The 23733-nt window shown below is 40.2% G+C and overlaps 2 protein-coding genes across 2 annotated transcripts in view; both read right to left on the reverse strand.

The window, feature by feature from the left end:
- Positions 1-1425: 1425 nt before the first annotated feature.
- Positions 1426-2707, reverse strand: LOC135338500 (uncharacterized). The gene has a single exon (XM_064534657.1). The coding sequence runs from the start codon at positions 2630-2632 to the stop codon at positions 1622-1624; it is 1011 nt and encodes a 336-aa protein (XP_064390727.1). The 5' UTR covers positions 2633-2707; the 3' UTR covers positions 1426-1621.
- A 605-nt stretch (positions 2708-3312) lies between these two features.
- LOC135338451 (uncharacterized) overlaps positions 3313-23733 on the reverse strand; it is a 25527-nt gene continuing 5106 nt past the window's right edge. Inside the window, exons 4-10 of the mRNA XM_064534588.1 lie at positions 23124-23228; positions 10188-10292; positions 5400-7630; positions 5156-5228; positions 4983-5048; positions 4438-4787; positions 3313-3576 (exon numbers count right to left, since the gene is read on the reverse strand). Of these exons, the coding sequence (XP_064390658.1) occupies positions 3571-3576; positions 4438-4787; positions 4983-5048; positions 5156-5228; positions 5400-7630; positions 10188-10292; positions 23124-23228 (2936 nt within the window). The 3' untranslated portion in view covers positions 3313-3570. The remainder of the gene's footprint in view (positions 3577-4437; positions 4788-4982; positions 5049-5155; positions 5229-5399; positions 7631-10187; positions 10293-23123; positions 23229-23733) is intronic.

Consider the following 23733-nt stretch of genomic DNA (forward strand, 5'->3'; position numbering starts at 1 on the left):
CAGCTTCTCAAAAGCGGACTTGCACTCTCTAGTCCATCGAAACGGAACGTCTTTCTTGGTGAGTTTGTGTAGTGGAGCAGCCACTTCAGCAAACTTAGGTACGAAGCGACGGTAGTAGGACGCAAGTCCTAGGAAACGTCTCAGGGATGTCACATCCACAGGACACGGGTAACACTTGATCCTTTCCGTTTTTGACGGGTCTGGTTCAATACCAGTCGCAGAGACTACGTGACCAAGAAAATTGACTTTATCTTTCAGGAGCTCACATTTCTTTGGCTTTAACCGAAGCAAAGCCGACCTCAAGCGACTAAACACTTGGCGTAGATGTTGTAGGTGGTCCTGGAACGTCTTGGAAGCCACTAGTACGTCATCGAGGTATACAAAACAACAATGATACTCCAACCCAGAAAGAACTCTCTGCATTACCCGTTGAAAAGTGGCAGGTGCATTACACAAACCGAATGGCATCCTAGTGAACTCAAAGAGGCCATTGTGAGTAGTGAAGGCACTCTTCTGGCGAGCATCAGCGTCAAGCTTGATCTGCCAGTAACCAGAAGCAAGGTCTAGGGAAGTGAAGTATTTTGCTTCGCCGAGGGAGGTCAGTATATCGTCCACACGTGGTAGAGGGTACACGTCTTTGCGTGTGAGAGAGTTAAGTCGACGATAATCTACACAAAACCTGAGGCTACCGTCTTTTTTGGGCACCAATACGACAGGGCTTGCCGTCTTCATCAACTACTTGGACACCAAGCGGCAGTAACGAGTTCATCCCCAGTAAACATGGTTGTTCGCTATCGGGCTGTATAAACACTGGTACCGTCACAGATTGGGATCGTAGGGTAATACAAAGGGATACTTGGGCAGTAATACATAATTCCTTGCCTCCCTTCTGGCCATCCTTGCCATAGAGTTTCACTGTCGGTAGTTCTAGCGTGGGGACATCCTGTCCAGTCTCACGAATGTGTCGGGCTACCTCATGGAATGCAGATCGTGACAGGATGGTAGACTGGGCTCCAGTATCCACAGTGGCCAGAATCGGGATCCCTTCTACATCAATTGTTACTTCCATCAGAGGACCCACAGCTTCAGCTGTCTTTGTAGAGGCAATTATAGTGTTCACATCGCTACCCTCTTGTAGCTGCAACAGGGTTCCTTCACATTCTAGTCTTCTTTCGGCTAAGAGTTGCTCTAGCTGAGCCTCGGTTAGATCCTCGGGTCGCACACGCGTCACTACAGCACTGGTGTTAGCGGTCCTGAAAGTTCGTCCAGGGGCTTCTCTCTTGTGCGGACAATCTCGACGAAGGTGACCAACTTCCTTGCACAGATGGCAACGTCTTGAGTCACCAGTCTTCTGTTCACTATTCGGTTTCTTGACAATGTGATCGTCTAGCTTAAACTGTTTAGTTCTGCCTGGTTCTCTGGTCCTAGCCGACTCTTGGTACTGTTTTTCGTATTCTTCGATCAGACGTGCACGACATAACAGATCGTGAAAACTTTCACCAGGCTTAGGAGGACCAAGCTTTCTTTGCCATACAACTTTCAGGGCTTGATAGAAGCGGCCTTTCAGTAGTCGGTCAAAGTCTTTGCCGCCCATGCATGGGTAGGCCCTTTTACCAAGGTGTTAGATACTTAGACCCAACTGTTCAGTGGTCTCATCGCCTTGTATTCTTCTGTGGAACTCCAATCCACGTAACTCTTCCATTCCACTAGGCTTGAAACGTTGTCGTAGAGATGCAATAGCACTGCTGACATCAGTCTTGCTACTATCTGGGAGGTTTCCGTACGCTTCCAGGGCTGACTTCTCCAAGTGTGTTTTCAGGTGATATAACTGATCATCTGGACCCCAGCCAGAGAACTTGGCTCTCTCCTTGAATAATTCTGCCCATTTACCAAAATTGTCATCGACAGCGTCTTGGCCTTCACCTGTAAACCGAGGTAGAGGAGGAAGGTGTTGTATAATAGCGGCTCTTGCTTGAGCAGCCATAGCATCCGTTTGTGCCTTCATTAGACGGGTCATCACACCCATGACGCTGGTATCAGACTCGGGTATAAGAACTTCAGCAGGAATCGTAGTAGGAGGGGTCGCAGCGGGTACAAACACTGGAGCCGTTGCAGACAAAATTGCCGTCTCTCCGTCATCACGCAATGTCGTGTCTTCACCAAGATCAGCAGGGGTACTAGTAGACGAAGAGTCATCATCGGCTATCGGTTCGGCACTCGTCGAAATTCCAGCTTCACCTTCAACGCCACGTGTGGTTTCCAGGTAGGCCATTCGCTCCAGCAGCCGGGTCTTCTCGTTCTCATGGCTCTTCTTCAAGTCATATATCCACGTTTCCATCCGTTTAGTTTCAGCTTCCTTACGATCAGTTTCTTTGTTGAACACCTGTCTGTGCTCTGCTCGCAAATTCTCGAGCGTACGCAGACTCTCAAGTTCACCTCGCATCACCAATTGACTTAGCTCTAGCTCTAGTCCTGCGATTCTTTCTTCAGCAGCGTCCAGGGACTCTTCCAACTTCAGTTTAGTCTCGTCTGCTACTGATTGAAGCTTTTCCACTACTTCTTCCTTTTCCCGTAGCTGGGCACGTAGGCTTTCAAGCTGGGATGTCAAGTCCTCAATGGTCGGTTCATCCATCTCTGTTACTTGAACTCTAGCTCTTCCTGAGCGTAGTCTAGTTTCTGCTTGAACTTGTTCCAGTTGTCTTAGTTCACGATTCGATTAGTCATAAGCGTTAATTAAGCAGCTGCTAACTAGCACCTGTTCATCAGGTCCTGGCAGGGTCGCCAAATGTCACGCAGGACTACGGCACCAGTTAGCCAAACTACCTAGTACTGTTCAATGTAACACTGGACAAAAAGTTAAATTTCCTGCTACAGTGCAGGCCTGAAATCCTGCACTTTCTCGAAGAACATCACCTTTCCTGACCCGTCCTGTAGCAGAATAGGGCACAATTTCCTGTAGACTTCCGTACACCTATCCTGCAAAACTTCAGGATCAGTGCAGGAAATTGCGCCCTGTCCTGTACATCTCAGGAAATTTAGCTTTTTGCCCAGTGTAAGTCAATGTTCATATTATTATAGTCATAGACACAGGCATCCAAAGCAGAGATGATATATTCAATCATAACGTATATTCAGCACAACACACGTGCTGCTATTAATAGACTAACCTATAGCTATTAATAGAATAACATAACGAGTATAGGTAAGGATCGTTACACATAAGCAGCCGTGATATTTTAACTGATTAACCGCGGATGACGCAAATTTGATTATTGCAAATTAGATTATCGTTAATTACCAACTTTTCATTAATAGTCGGAACAATCACTTTTGATGTAAAACTTTTGCAAAACATATAACTGTAAATCTAGAAAAAGCTAAGTTATAGAGGGTGTAGCATAATTATAATTATAATTATACGTATAATAAAGTGTTCAGCATCAGCATTAGTAATAGTTAACTGTCAATCTAAATGAAAGAGCTAAGCTATAGGGTACAGCATACGTATAATAATTATTGTTAGTGTTCAGCATTAGATCATTGATAGTTAGAACTGCTCCATCTCCATCATCATGACTGTGTGGGAGGACTCAGTTAGTTATTATACAACCGTGTGTAATGATTACGACTGCATGTTAACCGCAGGACGATACAAGGTGAACTTTATGAACCAGTACAATAATTATTAGCTAGATAATTACCGTATTTATCGGACACTTCTAATTACCCCAGACATTCTTTTGGGCAATTTTCTTTGTTCTAATACAACGGACACTCCATGCAGTGCTTCAATATTACTAAATATCCCGACAATTATTTGAAAAGTTGAGTTTCATTCATAGACGGCAAGTAAGACTTAGAGTACTGCAGTTGATAGCTTGAGAGCTAGTTTAGATAGCTAGTGCAACTATTCAGTCGCACACTGTTCTATTAAACTTAGCTAGCTCGCATGCATGCAAGCTGCTTGCTTGTTCTAATTAATTATTCCAGACACTTTGCATGCTCTATAAAAATCTGTTCCAATTATACCCGGACAATTTCCAAAATAATTATTTTTTGCTGTCCGATAAATTAGAAGATAATTATAAGGTATAGGACTCAGGTATAGTATAATTATAATGGACATCTATATAGCTACATAATTTAGCTGGCAAAAAACTAACCCCAAAAATTAATAAGCATTGTAATTTCAAAAATGCATAATGCACATGATCACACAGTAAAAACAGATTCGTTATAATAACATAAAACATCTCAAATAAAATGCATCATTTGAAATTTAATGTAGAAATGACAGAAATTTATGTCATTTCAACATTAAATTTCAAATGATGCATTTTATTTGAGATGTTTTATGTTATTATAACGAATCTGTTTTTACTGTGCAATGTATTAATAATTATGGCATGACAAGTATACTTAAAAGTGTGTACTTACATTCTGAGTCAAGTACTGACAGACTTGAGCAGCTACTTCAGTTCTATTTAGCCTCAGTAGCAGCTCCAACAGTGCTCTGAATGTGGCCTTGAAAGAGTAGAGTTGTTTCCATATTGACAAGCACCTGGTCATGGCAGTCTGAGCATCGTATTGAAGGAGGGTAGTTCTCACAGTAGTTTGATCAGCGGCACTCAGACCCATTGCTTGAGAGTAGAGCTCCACACTGTCGAAATAGGCAGCTATGACTGCGACTTCATTATCAGGGATCTCTCTATCAAGTTGGACGGTATCGACATGGTACTTGTCCATTAACTCTTGTAGACCAACTCCTCCCTCATCAGAGGCTGTGCCTACAAGGAGTTGAGCATTGATATTCAAACTGGCAGATTATAGGGGGTCAGTTGCAGTATACTAGGTCACTGCATGCATGCATGGTGTACCAGATTGGGTGTAAACAGCTAGTGAAAAAATAGCTCCATTTTAGGTATGATGATAATTATTATAAGAGACAGAATACTTCGAACAGTTATTATTAGATCTCTGACCAGGACTTGAGGGTTGTCTGACGTCAGTTCTCTCCTCATGATCAATAGTTGTCAGTGTGGCCCCGTCTAATAGGAGGGGAATACAATTATAGTGTAACATGCGTGTATAACGTCAGATATAAAGCTAATAGCTATTATGCATCTACAGTAAGTTAGTCTGGCAGTTATAGTACCTGTGTTAGCTGTTGGTCTGGGGGTTGGTAGTAGATCATCACTAGTCTCCTTAGCAGCAACACCAGCCAGTTCCTAAATATATAGAGAAACCAAAATTAATAAGTAGGATCATTATAATTATTAACCAAAAACTATACATTATATACTGTGTAATAGAATTCTACCTCATGCCTTAATTAACAGTTTAAGAAATTAATTGCGATGCACACAACAACGTATAGCCAAGCAATCATTTTAACTCACGAGAGGGTTTCGTCCAGCAAACACACTAAGTGGATCCAGAATTCTTCTCAGTGCTTCACCACTGGAATCTCCAGTGTTGTTCCAGACTATCAGAACATCATCGAGATTATTGCACTCTTGAAATGCCGCGCTGGCATTCTCAGTAATAGCTGTGCGTACGATATCAGCCAGTCGAGGATTCTTGTTCCAACAAGTTACAAGGGCCGAGATGAATCGATCAGACAGTTCCTTGTGTGCTGGATTGAACAGATGCTGTACAATATTCTCACCGAGATCAGCGTACACTTCAGCTTGGAGCAGATCACTGATTGGCATGTTTTCAACACCGTTAGCTGATACGACACAAATTTCTTGGCCAATAATACTGTCAGCGAGGGACTTGAGATCAAAGACGTGTGTATCTTCCAGAGGGTAAGTCACACTGTGAGGAGGAAGGAGGGCCTGTTCAGTGACTACAGTAGAGCATATCTCAGTGGAGGTGTCAACAACTTTTTTTATCACAGTAGAGCGCAGCTTGAGAAATTTCATTGAGACTTGACGAGCTTGCATCAAAACAACGACCTTCTTCTTGTTAATGACCTCCACTAGCACTTTGACACCATATGAAGTGCTCCAGCAAACACCAGTCTTCCAGACCGAACATTGACGTTGCAGAAAAGGGATGTCAGAATCTATGATTGGAGCAAGCCCAAGGGAGAGAGATATTCGAAGCAGGAGAACGTGGAGAAATCGAGCGTCCAAAAACTGGTTCTTGTGAGAGCACGACATAACCCAACCAAAATGATAAGCAAGGTCATCGCAATGCTTGAACACTTTTGTGTCAACTTCTAACCGGATGAGGGCAGGACAGAAGAGATATTTCTCATCAGGTGGTACAGATTTACCAGCGTCTGTTCGATGCTGATTGATAAGACGGAGGACTTCCGGGTCTTCAATAGGCACAGCAAACTCGAGATTAATCAAAAATCCAGTGAGCATGTCAGTGTCCAAGTTAGGGAATTGAGCAGCCAGCTTGGAACAAGGAACAACACCAGTACTAGTGCTTGTGGAGAGTTGACAGTGCTGATCAAAATCTTCTGGAGCAAATATGGTGCCATTGACTTTACCCAGGAGCTCGTCTTTCTTGATGACAATGAAGCTCTTCTCTGGTGAGCTGGCATTGTGTAGAAAGAGAATGTGACTTTTGTCATTGAGCTGAACACAGATATCAACAAGACGAGGAATGGTTGTCGGAATGAATGGTACAACTTCTTTGTGCTTCTTGGAGAGGACTTGACTGAAATCCTTATTTCTTTGTTGCTGAACTTGCTCCAGTGATAACGCAATCTCATCCTTGCCAACAAGGTAAATCAGAAACATGTGTGCATTTAAAGAAACAGCCAACGTTGATCGAATGCTGGCGCAAGCAGGGCCGACAGTGGCTCGCAATATCTTCATGCCACTAGAGTTGGAGTAGCGATTATCCATGGGAATGAACTTCAGCAGATCCAGGGTCGGATATCTCGAAACAGCTTCCAAAACAATCTCTTCTTTCTTTGAAATCTTCTGATCGTCAGTTAAGCAATCAGCATGGCTACCTACCACAATGAGTGGTGCTTTTCCCTCCATATTGGCACACTGGTTAGCAATGATGCCCAACCAATAGGAGACAGAGTGAGTGGTGTAGGTGTCATCTTTATGGAGCCCTAGGACTAGGACAATAATGGGCCGACATGCATCGACGGTGTTCTTGATAATGGCAGCGTGACTGCTGTAGTAGACCTCTTGACCAGCAAAGTCATAGACCAACACATCTCCAAATACACGGCTCTTGAATAATCGAGGGATGATTCCGGCTGTTTTCTGGCTGACTCCATCGACTTCTTTAGGAGACACGAAAATATTGACTAGAGATGTGAGTGCAGTTGGCTCATGTTCCATTGCTTCAATGAGAGTGCTCTTTCCTTCTCCACCGTGACCGATAACAAGTATCTTCACTGAGTTTTTCAGTGGATCCTTTGAAAACACTTTACCAAGAGCTTTGCGATGCTGGGAATATGCATTTTCAGCAGTAGCTCCATGTTGCAACAAGAGTAGAATGATTTCTTTGCTCCCTGCAAGAAATAGTGGTGTGTGTCCATCGTCATCTTTGATATTGGGATCACAGCCAACGACATTCAGAAGATACTCAATAAATTCAGCGTCGGATCTTTTGCATGCTAACAATAGTGCACTATCTGTCAGGATGCCATCTGTGACAGGAATAACAAATCACTGAGTGAGTACCTGGCTTACAGTTAGTGCATGTGCGTTAATTAGTTTACGATAATTATGTTTCTACATGCATAGGACGTATATAGTAGTGACATGTACTATAACTGTATTATGAAACACAAAACTAGACTCTATAATTATTAGGAATGTGGTGTAACTGCACTATATAGTTATAGCACGCACTGGTTGCTGCACTCCGGCAGTACAGCTTTGAGATTTTTTCTGACTGACTAGCTATAATACAAAAAGCTATAGCGCTTTAGTGCAAGGCTAACTCATAACTTTGTTACAACAGCGGTCACTGTGTAAAATTAGCCATAACTGCAAATCCATTATCAAAATCCAAGAAAACATGGCTAGAAACCTATAAAAGTCAACGTTGATAGTTGTGTTATTTGTGATGTGCATAATTATAATTATAGGCTGTTATGAGCTGGGGGATCGTAGAGTGAGAGATCTCATGTACATCCTAGACATAATTATAATTATAAAACATTACATTGTCCTATAATTCGGTTATTCTGACGTTGATACAGCATTCTAACAATAACTCAGCATGCAAAGCTGTACTGCCTTCATGATGCTACAAAAGAAAGAGCCTTCACTGTAAGCAAGGCTCCTTTGTCCATCTCAATTGGGAGACTTACAGGATATAATATTATTACATAAAGAAACAAAGAAACAAGGGGCTGCAACTGTGCAACTGCATGTGCAAGCCTGAAGGGGCATACATCTGGAGGTCAGTATTGGCAAGTCTCTTGGATGTTCGATGATGAGTGCAGTCCTCTATGCACTGTGCAAGGCAGCTAGCTAGCGCATAGATATAAAACGAAGTGTATAGCTGAACGTATATTGAGCTCCACCTATGCTGCATGCAGGAAGTGAATAGCTGAACCCTATATATATGACCTTCTATGCAGTTTGCAAAACCAGCATGCATGCAAAACATTATCTTTCATAACGTGAGTCCAGCTACTAACTAAAAACTACTCTCTTAGGTGAATAGCTATATAGAATAGGTAGTTCAGTATAATTATGCAGCTATAACAATTAAGCTAAATCTGCATAGAGTGCTGAGCTCAACTGGATCTTCAAGTAAGCTATAATATACATGTAGTATAGAGTCAGGCAGGGGGGGTGCTCAAGCACCTGCCTACGCCACTGCTAACTGGATCTATAATAATATTATCATAGTATTATGTTACAGTTCAGTTTTACAGTTCATTTACACCATTTAAATTCGTATTGCAAAAACATTCATATTGACCAGGAACTTGAAATAAAAGGACCTCATTCATGTCTCACATTCTCTCAGCATGATCAGACAAGGTAACAGCATGCCCAGAGAGTCCTTCCATATGGATATCACCAGCTATAATAGCTATCATGCACTGTACAAGCTAACTAGCTCATAGATAAACAAAATTAGCTGAATCAATTACTAACTAATAACCTTTGGAAAAGCACTTCAATTAAAGCCTGCAGTTGAGCATACGCTTAAAATAAATATACGCTTATAGTCGAGTAAGCGCTAATAATCGAGTTTCTACGGTATTATGTGGACACCCCTTTCTTGTGAAACAATCAAAGCACATTGCAAATTATTTACCTCTTCTATAATTATTATAACACTCTAATACTTTTGAGTGAAAGCAAAAACATGGTGAGAGGCTTGCAACACTTGTTGTAACTGCATGTATGCATGACTGAGATTGTTTGTAATAGTCTGCTAGTATATACAGTATAGCTTCATTGGCATTGGCACGGCATTATCACCTGCGGTGTTTTCATGATCACATGCACATAAAAGGGGCAATACCAGCGAGAAAAATTCATCCAATGTGGGGCTCAAACCCATGATCCTCAGTCTGATGCTCTACCGACTGAACTTCACTTAGTAGCATATCTTCAAATTAACGAGCGCGCAGCGCGAATGTTTTTGGGAGTTACGCCCACTTTCGGTCACACGTTGTGCAGTAAGACTATAAAATAGGAATATCCCATCCTCAGCCAGGGTATAAGTCCCATAAAATAGACTTGCATAGAGCTAGTTAGCTGCTATGAACAGTCAACTAACTAACTTATAGGCGAACCCATTTGATACATCAAAACAACAGGTACAATTACTACAAAAAGCTAGGTGGTAGTTGCACTAAAGCCAGCTAGCGTTATAATTATAGTGTAGAGATAATATCTACTAAGTAGAGTAGCAACACTCCATGGACGAGTTTTGCTACGCACTCTTCTGAAAATAATATTAGGCTGCGATGGCATTCCAAGTAAATAACTCACCACATGGGTTTCCGTATACACTCATGCATGTTTTAATTGTTATACACTAACAAAATTTTAATTACTATAATAACAATGCAAAACAGAGACCAGTACAGGCCTCTTATCAAGGAATCGAGGCATACTGTACATACCAGTAGGTTAGCAAGGTGTTCATAAATGTACAACCTAATTGTTAGTATTTGACAACCAGGTATACAGCATGCACAAAATAATAATAATTGTATCACTATACTAACTTACCATTAACAGCCGCATTGCATTTCATGATGAGGAACTTTGTGGTGTCCAGTTGTCCCCTACTGACTGCCAGTCCCAGTGGAGTTAGTCCATCCCTGGTCACAGCTCCTATATAGTGATGCGCATGTCAGGAATTAGTCTCGAATCCAGGCCGATTAAAATACGGCTTGCATGGCCATGGTATCATATAGGTGTGGTCCGTCCACGCCCATGTACTATCTATTGTATGCCCATTGTAAAGATTAGCTAGCTAGCTTATTAGGAAGGCTTATTTGCACACTATAATTATAGTCTGAAACCAGGAGAGGCTAGCTCTCATCTACCTCTATAATGGTCGTATGGTCGGAATGTTTAAACTTGTTTTCTGTACAGACCGTGGAAAATCTTTAAATTTGTGCTCCCAAATTAACTACGACCATACGACCATTGTAGAGGTAGCCTCTTCTGGCTTCAGAATGGTGTGCAAGCCTTCTCAACAACGGAATAGAGGGCATAAGCCACGGAGACAAAGTATTTGAACTTATAGTAAATGAACTATTATCATAGTTATAATTAATTTTACAAAGGTTTCCTAACGTAGAACAAATCCTCAGATTCTGGGGAACTCAGTTTGTGCATGTGCACTATCACCCATGCAATAGCCGTATTTTAATCGGCCTGATCTTGAGGCTATAGCCAGGAATGTACAGCACATTGTCTTAGAAACCATAACCAATGAAAACATCGCGGGTGCTGATGCCTCGTGGAGGACAGTAGTAGATCTAAATGTAAAAGCGGAAAATGATCCACCATGATCAGTGTTATATAGTATGCCAGGGACTTCTATATACATGGAAGTACAAACAGTCAACTAGCTAATCTATAGGCTAACCTGAATACTCCTGGCAGTTGGTGCATTAAAACAACATGCAGGTACAATCATTGAATCAAACAATAGCTCAAAACTGATAAATAGCTAGCTGGTAGCTATATAGTAAAGCCATGCACAATAGCTAGACTGAAAGGAGGGATCCGTGGCACCCTGGGATCTCCCCCTGGATCTACCACTGCTATGGTGTTGTCAAGAAGGCTTGCACACTAGTCTGAAACTACTTTTATGATGGTTGGATGGTCGTGATTTGGTTTTTACAAATGAAAGCTTCTTCTGGCTTCAAACTAGTGTGTCGACAAGGGCCACAGCTAGCTAGCAAGTCTTCTCGACAACGCAATAGAGAGCATAAGCCACAGTTTCACAGGAGACAAGTATTAATTTTGTTAAAATTAATACGGAAAGAAACTATATTATAATAATTATTATATGTGACAGGGCCTAGGAAAACAACCCTTAACGCGGGTATACCCGAGTTTATTTTTATTGTTGAATCGGATAAAGCGTTCTCTAAGCTTCAAAACGATACCAAGATTGACCTCCTAGCTATTTTCTATCCGGAGATAATTATGTTCGAGGAAACGCTACAAAGTATTGCAACTTGAGGAGATGACGCTCAAACGCCATGAATAATTGAAGTTCAACTATTGATTTCCGCGCACTTCCGATCAATACTGCTGCTCAACCTCATGGCAGGAGACAGCTTCAGAAGCCATGAAACCTATTGCACAAAAGAAATATACAGAACAACACCTACAGTTCACTACTGATAAACCCTAACACGAATTCAACTGACTAAACCAATTAAACATACTAACAGAAACACACATAAGCACACAACTAAAAACACTCTATACTCCCACTGGCACTTGAAGACAAATTTCAGAGGCCGGCTAAAAGACAAAGAAATAAGACTCCACAACACCAGGAGAGCTTGCAGAAGGCTACTAAAAGATTTTGACCAAAAAAAAGACAAGAAAAACGTTAATTGACAACCAGCAATCCGTTTTGAAAATGGACTGAAGGATAAACAGCATGCATGTGCTTGCTTTCTATATATCGTGCTCCAGTGTATCAGAAGAGGAAACATGCACCACCATATAGCAGAAGAAGAGTGTGACAACCATTTGAAGCAAAAACAACCTACTAGAGCTTAGACAGGCTATATACCTGATGAAAAATTGCACTATTTTCAAATTTCATCGTGTTTCGTCTGACTGACTATTACTTAGTATAACTATCTCCACTAAATCCATGCAGTAATACAGTTACAGGCATGCAGTGATTGTTCCCACTCTTTTAAAACAAAATTAATTACAACCATTAAGGCAATTAAAAGTCGGATTAGTATCTTGAATAAGTGTAGTAAGTAATATTCTTGGAAAGTCATTATACAAACATGTTCAGGATACAGCTTCTAGTCGACTGGACAATGGGCGTTTTTCTCAGAATTGCGTTCACTTTCACGAGGCAGATGACCTCTAAGGCTCCACTTTTCTTATTATAATTATACGCAATTCCCCCATCATGCATCATTCACTAATACTGGCAAGGTTTCGTAGAGAAGGAGGGAGTCTTGGGACCCTCCTCCCTAGAAATATAATGATGTCATAACAAAATGTAAAAGAAGTATTATAGCACAAGTATAAGTTGTACAACAAAGGATCGATTAATAGTTGTATATTGTGCTATTGTATTATTAAACCTGCTCTCTCTCCACAGGGAAAGGCAACATCAAATTACTGACTGGACAAAATAATGGCTTATTTATCTGTTATTATGATATTATCCATAGATATTATAATTATTATCACGAGTCTGTGCCAGTAAATGCACGACTGCCTGCAAAGCACGAGTGACAGTTATACTAGGCACACGGACGAGTGATATAGTCATCAGTATCCATGGTATAAAGCATTTATTGGTTATAGCAACCAAAATGCAGGATGAATCTGTACACACGCGACATGCGGTTGTTTTGTCAACCAGAAGCAAAAAAATTTACTTTTCTCCCTAAAATAGATGCACAGTTCTATTTAACAACTATAGCTATGTGTAGAGAATAACCAGTTTGGGGGTAACGATCAGTTTGACCCAAAAGCGTGGAGTTTGTAGTATTGAAGATGTTCAACAGTAAAATAATAACAGCAATAAGGTACTGTGATGGCAACTGGTGCAACAACAGTACATGGTGACTTAAATACAAAACATAATTATATAGTTATGCTGGAATGGTCTAAAATATCAGTTCTACAGAGGTTACATCATGGGCAGGAGACAGCTTCAGGAGCCATGAAACCTATTGTTCCTATTGCACAAAAGAAATAATTATACAGAACAACACCTACAGTTCACTACTTAAGTCATCATGTTTTGTTGTTGCACCAGTTGTATAGTACCTCCATAAGGCTCCACTTTTCTTATATCTACGCAATTCCACCATCTTTAAAACGACTGCCCAGCAATGTCACATGGCACGTGCGTGGCTGTGATACAGTGCAAGCGTATATAATTATACTATAGCCTTCAACTCTCAATTATCACCTCAGGTAATGTATGCTATAATTATAATAATTATTATGCTAGATGTATGCACTGGCTAGATCGACCATACTAGACACTGGGTTAGGCCTCCATATATACTCTTGCAACACCAGGGCTTCATAGAGGGGGGGGAAACGAGCGCCCCCCCTGGCAATTGTATTGAAAATATAGGCCATAACGCACTGTGTTACGGCCTGTTACACACCAACCAAACAAAGAGTGTTTTATAACAACAATAATGAGTTCTTTACGAAGCTACTTTAATTAAACTGCTATTCTTCTATATACTCTTTCTGTTCCATACGTCCACAATTTCTTCTTCGAAGTCACTATATCTGTATAAGTACAGAGGGCGATTCAATTAAGAGCGACCTTCATTTAGTGAGAAAGACTTGTGTCGCTCAGGCTATGGCTTTTATCTATAGTGCCATTCAACCTAGGCAATTGGATTACTGCATTTTTTATGACATTCCACAATACTATTAGTACTTAGTGCTGATCACATGATCTCAAGATCTCAAGCCAATCAGCTTATCTGAAAGTAGTCAGGTGACCATGGATTAAATAACTTAATCCACACTTAAGTGTGCTTTAAGTTGGTTTGTTAATGCACACAAACAATCATAATACAAGCAGATTGAATCTAAATGTCATCATAATTATAATAATAATACAAACAGATTGAATATAATTATGTACACGTACACAGGCAAAGCTGAATAGTATTAGAAAGTTGAATGTTATTGTTTCGGCTTGTTTCATGTGTACCAAATTGCTGACTTGACCATAGCATCGTTTTTTTGTCTGGAGAAATAGGCTCAGTTTGCTTCGAAGATGTACATACCTGTACCTAAGCCAGATCCATGTAATCGTTTCATCAAAGGTGCTTCGAATATCATAGCTTTCCAAAAGAGCAAACCAGATACTCATTGCCAAAGTAGCGCTTGGGTTATTCATGGGGCTCCGGAGCTGGTGGTGGGTGTCGGGAAACTGGCATCTGCCATCAGAGCGCTACTTTATCCGGAGTTCTGTAACCTCAGTATGCACTGCTCGGTGTGGTGTACCTTTATGCTGCCCTCAAAAGCAGTACTTATGCTACCTTAAAAAGTAGTACTTATGCTACCCTAAAAAGTAGTACTTATGCTACCTTAAAAAGTAGTACTTATGCTGCCCTCGAAAAGCAGTACTTATGCTGCCCTAAAAAGTAGTACTTATCCCCTAAGCAGTTTCTGGCCAGATCGCTTTTTTTCCTACTGCTCCCAAGTCTGGAGACCAAATTTGATCAAGGACATTCAAAAACTAGAAAGAATCCAGAGGAGAGCCACCAAATTCATACTCAATGATTACTCAAGCTCATACAGATCAAGGCTGTCCGATTTGAAGCTACTACCTCTAATGTACTGGTTTGAAATACAGGACATAATGTTTCTAGTAAAGTCACTAAAGGAACCCTCGGACAACTTCAACATAAGAGATCACATCAAATTCGTTACTGGTCGCACCCGCTTCAGTTGCAACAACAAACTCACTGTACAAGCCAATCACTACAGCGCAAGCAGACACTTCTACCTCAATCGTATCACAAGGTTATGGAACTTGATGCCCACTATGCTGATGGATATCAGCGCACCACTAACTTCAACAAAGAATACACTCCACCATTACTTCTGGGAGCACTTCAAACAAAACTTTGTCTCTGACATCCCATGTACCTACCACTTAATGTGCCCATGCAACAGATGCTACACACGTAATTATAGCTAGCTTCACATGTAATCATTAAATTATCCAGCTGTGTCGCTCAATGCGGCACAGTCTGTCAGCTATATAGTCTTTGCTACAACAATCACTTGTTTTTATATCATTCACGTTACAGGCTGTAAAGTCTTAATAATAAAAAATAATAAAAAATAATAATAATAATATAGTTTGCGCACAAAGTTTCCCATCCAGTAATCCAGATCAGCTGGAGGCATATCCAGTAGTGGGATCGGGACTGTTGTTCAGCAGGAGAAATAAGTCGAGAACATGCCCAGTCAGTCCAGATAGCTTTAGATCGTATCTCCTTCTCCTTTGCATCAGTTACTGGATCTGCAAACCTACTAAAACTTGCTATTACGTCTAGCTAGCTAGCTAGCCACCAGCAACTGATTTAAAATGTAGCTAGATCTAGCTGCCACGAGGCTAGAGCTCACGTGACAGCACTAAATCCTTTAGAACACACCTAGCCAAGTCACGTGTTTTAATGCTGGTGCACTCGGATGGCCTCTCGGTTACGTAATGCACCCGGCTGCGCCTCGAGCACCACGTTAACCTCGAGGCCATCCTCGGCACGCAGATTAAAACACTTAATCTTGGCTAGGTGTGTTCTAAATAATACTTAATAACTCTTAAGAATGAATTAAGATACGATCCACGACAGTCTCTAAACACAACAATTTCGCAGATCCCCCAAGATACGGATAATCGCCGAGCCTCCCATTTTTCTGAAATGTTGATTTTCTCCCCCCTGTCAATTTTTTTCTGTATGAAGGCCTGAACAATGCTCTTCAAAGTACATCTATATATATATACATGCAGTAAACATGGCTGTCATTTTACTATAATTATGCCTCGAGGCGTAGCCGCACGAGGGATACGGTAAAGTTGACTGTGTGTGCATGTGTGTGTGTGTCTGTGTGTCTGTTCCAGCTGTAACTGCTCAACGGTTGCAATGCGACAAAAGCTAACAGCTTCTATAGGCTTGTAGCCACGTTCTCTTGGATTTTGATTCGTGGATTAGCAAACTAAAGCTTCTTTCTCGAGTTATGGCTAGTTTGACTCACATTGAAGGCTGTTGCAGTCTCTTCAGAATCTTTCATTGCATCATCTGTCCGCACAAACTTTCTATTCAATATATGAGTTGCCTTGCACTAAAGCGCTAGCTTTTTGTTAGCTACAATACTCAGAAAATATCTGTTAAAACAGCTAGCCATTTGTGAAATTGATCTCTTTGGACACACCCTTTAATTATTCCTGTAGATGTAATGCGCCTGCGCGCTCTTTCCGATCCAGATCCTCCTGGCAGAATCATCTTTGGCTTGGTAAGCCACAAAACACTACCATATAACAATATAGATAACAATATGCATGTACACAGGTCTTTTCTTCTTAGGTATTATATACACTGAACTACAGATCCTGGAAGAATCAATTTTCTTCTTTCTTGAGGTCCTGGTAAGCCACATAATACAACAATAGATGCATGTAAATAAGTCTTTTCTTCTCAGGCATATGATTTAGAATAGTGCTAAGCATTAAGCAAGCTAGGCTATAATTATTAACACATTTAAAGAAGACTCTGAAACCAAGAGTTTCTACAAGCCTCAAGCAACGTTAAAGCTTTGCTCTGGCTAGTCTACATAAAAAAAACTCACATTGAAGGCATGCAATTTCGTTTTTTTTCTCTTCAGGGGAGGCCAGTGAAGGAGGCTATATATCGTACCCTCGAGAAAATACGCCCAGCAAGAAGTCTAGGCTTATTAGAGTCCTGACTGGGCGTTTAATCGCGAACAGCGAGTTTTCATTCGAATATACGTCCACCCGCGGCCTCAAATCGAGGTTTACACTTCGCTCTATTATATTTTCATTTTAATACATAGATGATGAACATTTTATTGACAACAATGTAATGCATGAATAATTAAAGCATGACAAGATAATGAACATGAAGAAGTGAACTCTGACTCTATTCCTCTATTCAATGCTTGTCGATGTCAGATGTAGCAGAAACTTCCCAAAGGATATGGTAGGACATATACTCCTATACAGAGTATATAGCTATCAGGTACTTTGTTTCAAAAAACCAAGGCAAGGTAACTTGCAAAATTAGCCTGCATGTGTGATAACTTTCTTGGACTTTGTGTTTTCCTTTCTCAGCATAATTATTATACGACTATACTTGTTCTCTGCATAATTATACATCTTCAAGGTCAAACAGATCCATACAGAGAAAGTTATATGTTTGATCTTATAGTCCAGCTAAGAGTATAATTATAGTCTACTCTAGATCTTACTAGCTACTACCTAAAACTTTCTTTCTTCTGTCAGACACTAAAATTAAGAGTGAGCATGTGGCATTCAGCTACTGCGCATGCTCAACTCTTCATTCTTATAATCGAGTGAAAATTCCCTCGTGCAAAAACTTTGAAGCAAAAGAGAGGATGGGCATATTTTCGATTTTCGTGTGTCACAACTATATTACTTGTATTGAACGAGTTAAAAACAAAAATAAGAGAGATTTTTCACAGTAGCGGGCAGCATTTGATAGCAAATAGACTTGCCATTATTATATACCGTATTACTAGAATATTTGCTGGTGAAAAACCTTTGTGAATGAACCAAACCAGCAGAAAAGTTGACCCTTGCGATCTAACTATTGCGTTCTGGCAAGGATCATGTGTATTTACTAGAGAGATAAAAATGTTGAGAGAAAATTAATGTAAAGGAGAAAATGCATGCAAAATTAATGATACTATAGCTATTATAGTGTTATTCTGAATTCTACATGTGTTCATGTTTTCTGTACGCAGACGAAAGTTGAACATGTCTGGTCAAGGAGAACGTCAAAGTAAAGTATGTTCTTTTGAATGTGCTTCCCCAGAAACCGTTAACTGCTATATCTTGGTGATGGTCCAAGATATATAGGGCCACTCTCAGACCTTTCTATATTATACTTCAATGGTATAGTGACCCTCTTCAGTTCTGATTATTATTATACATGCAGACTGTTATATACATCGTAAAATAATAGTGATCACTACTATTTTACGATGTATATAACAGTCTGCATACGGAACTTACCAGTTACTTTAGACCTCCTTGACTCAACAGTCCCTTGGCCCTATACCCCTATATATAATTTGGCAAGCAAACCCCTCCTGATATGATCTTTAAGTGGCGATGGTGGTGCTCTGACGCTGGTACTTCCTCACTATAATAATTTATACTCCCACTGATCATGAGCTTGAGACTTGATGACGTAGTCCTCTGTCGTCTATATCTCATCACTGGAGTCATGAACTCACTAGCGCTAGCACAATCCATTATAGCTACTATCATTCCAAAATACGGGTATAATAAACAGTATAATTATATACTACCGTATGTCTTCTAATTTATTGGACAGCAAAAAATAATTATTTTGGAAATTGTCCGGGTATAATTAGAACAGATTTTTATACAGCATGCGAAGTGTCCGGAATAATTAGAACAAGCAAGCAGCTGCATGCGAGCTAGCTAAGTTTAATAGACCAGTGTGCGACTGAATAGTTGCACTAGCTATCTAAAACTAGCTACTCAAAGCTATCTAACTGCAGCACTCTAAGTCTTGTCTTACTTGCCGTCTGTGAATGGTGAATGTAACTCAACTTTTCAAAGTATTGTCCGGATATTTAGAACAAATGTAGTATTAAAGCACTGGAGTGTCAGAACAACGAAAATTGCCGAAAAGAGTGTCCGGGGTAATTAGAAGTGTCCGATAAATTAGAAGATATACGGTATACGTGGAAAATTAAAGTATGTGTCACTCTTAGGTAATTTTCGGTGAGCATGTTGGATAGATGCTTACTAATAGTTGCATGCCCTCTCCCACCTTCAGCAGTCAATACTTCCTTGATACAGCATATAATTATAGCTACAACCATAGCTCATAATTATTATAGATAAACTGACAATTATTTGCATACGGAAAAGCACTGGTATACAAAAAACATGCAGTGCTTAAAATAAAGAACTGATACATTAATTTGTAATGAGTGCTATACAGTACTACGAAACTAACTTAAAGTATTATTTTGTACATCCATGCACACTATAATTATACAGAGCCTTGAGCAGCTGTATTATTACAGCACTCTAGACACACACACACACACACACACACACATACACACACACACACACACACACACACACACACACACACACACACATCAGCATATAATTATACCTCGCTGTGCAAGCACACAGAGGCATCATAACTCAGTACAACGAATACTACGCTATAATTATATACCTCGCAGTGAGGTATACAGTAGTGTGTTTGTGCGTGTGTCTGTGTAGAGTGATATACAACTGCTCAATAAGTGTATAAGAATAAGAGGCTTCTAGACAGACTAAGTCATATTCAGTGGATTTACAAAAATTAATAATGCTTCGACTAGTTTTGCTTAGTAATACATTGAAGGCTATGAATGATCTACGCCGTTCTTCTGTTCTGCTTTTCTCTGATTTGTCACACCTAATATTCACTGAATTTTTTTGCAGACTGCAGACTCTAGCGTAGCAAAATCAGTTGAGTATAATTACATCTTCTTATTAGCTATAATTATATAGCTCTGCATTAGAACGCTATAGCTGCAAGAGTCATTATTGAATTTACTGAGTGACATTAATAATTATAATTATAGACATCAAACTTTCAGCATCTTTTTTAACAACAATCATTTCCCAACTATTTTTTCACAACATGCCTCGAGGCGTAGCCGCACGAGGGATACGGTAAAGCTGACTGTGTGTGTGTCTGTTCCAGCTGCAACTGCTCAACGGTTACTTGTAATGCGACACAAACTATAGGTTTCTAGTCACGTTCTCATGGATTTTGATTCGTGGATTAGCAAACATTCTCGAGTTATGGCTAGTTTGACTTACATTGAAGGCTGTTGCAGTCTTTTCAGGAATCTTTCAGAGCATCATCTGTTCGCACAAACTTTCTATTCGAGTTAGCCTTGCACTAAAGCGCTAGCTTTTTGTTAGCTATACAAGAGTAAGAAAGAGCTGCTAAAGAAGCTAGCTATTTTAGTAGTCATTATGGAACTTGCAGACACACCCCTATTCCTGGATGTAATGTGCATGCGCTCAATACCACGTGTAAGAGAGTCCATTTTGAACGCCAGATCCTGGCAGAATCAATTTTATTTTTTGTTGAGGTCCTGGTAAGCCACAAACCAACCTTTTCTGATAACTCTTTTTAGACTGCTTGTTATAGATAATATTATTACTTTCTGTGATTGATTTCTGTCTTTCCACAGACTATACTGACTATGCCTTTGACAAAGGGTTTCACCCATTGTTTGGCTACAGGCAATTTAAGACGATCGGCATGCACTTTCTTGTGAAACAATCAAAGCACATTGCAAAGTACTTATCTCTTCTATAACACTCTAGTAATACTTTTGAGCGAAAGCAAAAACATGGCGAGAGGCATTAGCAAGTGCATGCTTGCAACACTCGTTGTAACTGTATACATGTGTGTAATAGTCTGCTAGTACAATATAGCTTCATTGGCGTTGGCGCTGCATTATCACCCGTGGTGTTCAGCACATGCACATATAGAAGGGGCAATACCAGCGAACAAAAATTCATCTAATGTAGGGCTCAAACCCATGATCCTCAGATTAAGAGTCTGATGCTCTACCGACTGAACTTGACTTAGTAGCAGATCCAAGAAAAAGAAAAGGGGGATTTCAAATTAACGAGCGCGCAGTACGAACATTTTTGGGAGTTACGCCCACTTCCGGTCACACGTTGTGTAAGACTCTAGGGAAATCCCATGCATTCTCTTCTTTGATTGCTATTATAATAATTACATGCATGTATACAGGCTAGATACACTTGAATAACTCTTTGATCATCAGAACGTTCATCCTCTTTATATAATTAATAATTATTATAGCTACCACCACATGGGTTTCTGTATATACACTCATGTTTTAATTGTTATACACTAACAAGTTACTATATAATAACGATGCAAAACAGTGACCAGTGCAGGCCCTATACCAGTACGGCCACTCACTATTCCGTTTACCGGCCAGTGTGCTGGCTGTCCCAAACAAGGTTCAATGTAATTTTATACGTATTATTACGGCTGGATATGACGTTTTGGGTGTGGTTTAGCAAATAAAATTGGATTACACTTAAATAGAGAACAGAATGATTCATTATCCTACATTATCCTCGAGACAAGAACCGCAAAAGTAGTAATCCAATTTTATTTGCTAAACCACACCTAAACGTCATATCCGCCGTAATATACGTATAAAATTACATTGAAAACCTTGTTTGGGACAGCCAGCACTGGCTGGTAAACGGAATAGCGAGTGGCCGTTCTTCAGGGTGAGTTTTGTGCAGTAAACATAATTATAGCTAGCATTCCGTGCCAAGCCAAATGGCGGGTATATCGAGGTGGCCGTACTTCAGAGAGCCGGAATAGCGAGAGTCTACTGTACACAGCAGAACAAAATTGCAGTGTGCGTATAGCATATCAAATTGCTTAACTGTATATGCATAGAAAGGTCAACGCAATGAGCTATTCCCTATAATTATGGCAGTAGTCTATGGCCTACAAGTTACTGTACACCCTAGAGCAATGAAGTGCTAACCCTCGGCTGTTGACAGGAGAATGGAGTGTTCAGTTATACAATAATAAAGAGCCTGGTAAAGGATCACTTTAGCTGCATGTAGATCTACCTTGAATAAAGGTCGCGTGTGGAGCTCTTGCAAGTTCAAGCTATTCCGCAAAAATGAAATGCGCGAAAACTATTCTAACGGTCATTTTGCGAAATTTCATATATATATACCCTCAAACTATACCCACTGTACGGTATGAAGAGCAAGCCACAAGTATTGTTTAGTGTTAAGTGCCATCAACACGCAGGAACATTTCACCTATATATAAGGTGTCACACAAAGAGAAACTACATTTGCCCACACGCATGCATCTACTGATTGTACAGAGCATGACCACAAAGCTAATAATTATACGCAAGAGCAAGCCACAAGTATTGTTACATGCAGAGGTATAAATAACAGTCGGTCGCAATTAGCTGACTATTAACTATACTGGCTCAGTGATAGTGTCCTAGCATGCAAAGACTGAAGGCCAAAGGTCATATAGTTATGATGAACAATTATGCGCACTTATAATTATATCAGCTATGTTGTTCATTGCAAGAACAGGCTTAGCTATGTAGCTATGTAGCAGAGTGACAAACCGACTAATGGTAAGCTCTAACTAAACCCTAGCCTCGGTCCCAGGCCGATTTTTTTTTAATAGAACGAAGTTGAAAAATACGGCCTAGTATTGATTGTATTTGGGCGTGGCAGGAACCGGAACCGGAAACTAAAGCAGAGATTCTACACACTTTGTTTTCTGTCATTATTATTTCCCCGTATAAGTTTAATACCGTAATTTAGCTCCGTGTATGCACACAACACCAGGCCTATAGTTGTCGGCTTATAGCTAGAAACAACTCGGCCTAGAATCGAGGCTACCTAAACCCTACTTGATTACTAAGACATTGCATGGGTAATTTAGACCAATATCACCTGATGGCAGAACAAAATGCTATTATGCTAGGACAACTTATCAGGACAATCAAGAGGTGTTATTTCTACCTCTGCTGTTAAGTGCAATCAACAGGGTTAAACGTATTTTATTTCTGCTGACTAGTTCACATAATATTATGCACGTGTAACTAACTTACCATTGACATCAACATTGCACTCTGTGATGAGGTACTTGATAGTGTCCAGCTTCCCCCTACTGACTGCCAGTCCCAGTGGAGTTAGTCCACCACTGGTCACAGCTCCTATAGTGGTGAGAGTTGTGGAAGTGTACGTGATAATAGGTGTAGTGAGGATAAACTATTATTATTAATAATATTTGTAGTTAAAGCTACATTCTGTAATAATACACCACTATTATACAGTTGTAACAGGTTATTTTGTATGGTGGATCTTTTCGTATTTTATTTTATTTTATTATTACACAACCAGCAAACAGTAGGTTATCATGCCATCCTCTTATGAGTAATAACTTATTACTTGTACATGTATGGCCTTCTAGCAATTTCACGATCACTGGAGCATTCTGTATAATTATTATAAGGCTGCTCAGTGGGTAGCTAGCTGAAGATCAGAGTGTTCTGGTGTAATCCAACTCCGTAGCTTTGGCATACTCAGTGGCGGATCCAGAGGGGGTTCTTCGGGTTCAATTGAACCCAGAAGTGAGTGGGAGGCTCAAGCAACTAGTTAGCAAGTTGTTCATTTCTTACTAGCTTTCACAATCACTTCTTACTAACCTTCAGTCCTTGT

Source organism: Halichondria panicea, chromosome 7 (assembly GCF_963675165.1).
Source record: "Halichondria panicea chromosome 7, odHalPani1.1, whole genome shotgun sequence".
NCBI lineage: Eukaryota > Metazoa > Porifera > Demospongiae > Suberitida > Halichondriidae > Halichondria > Halichondria panicea.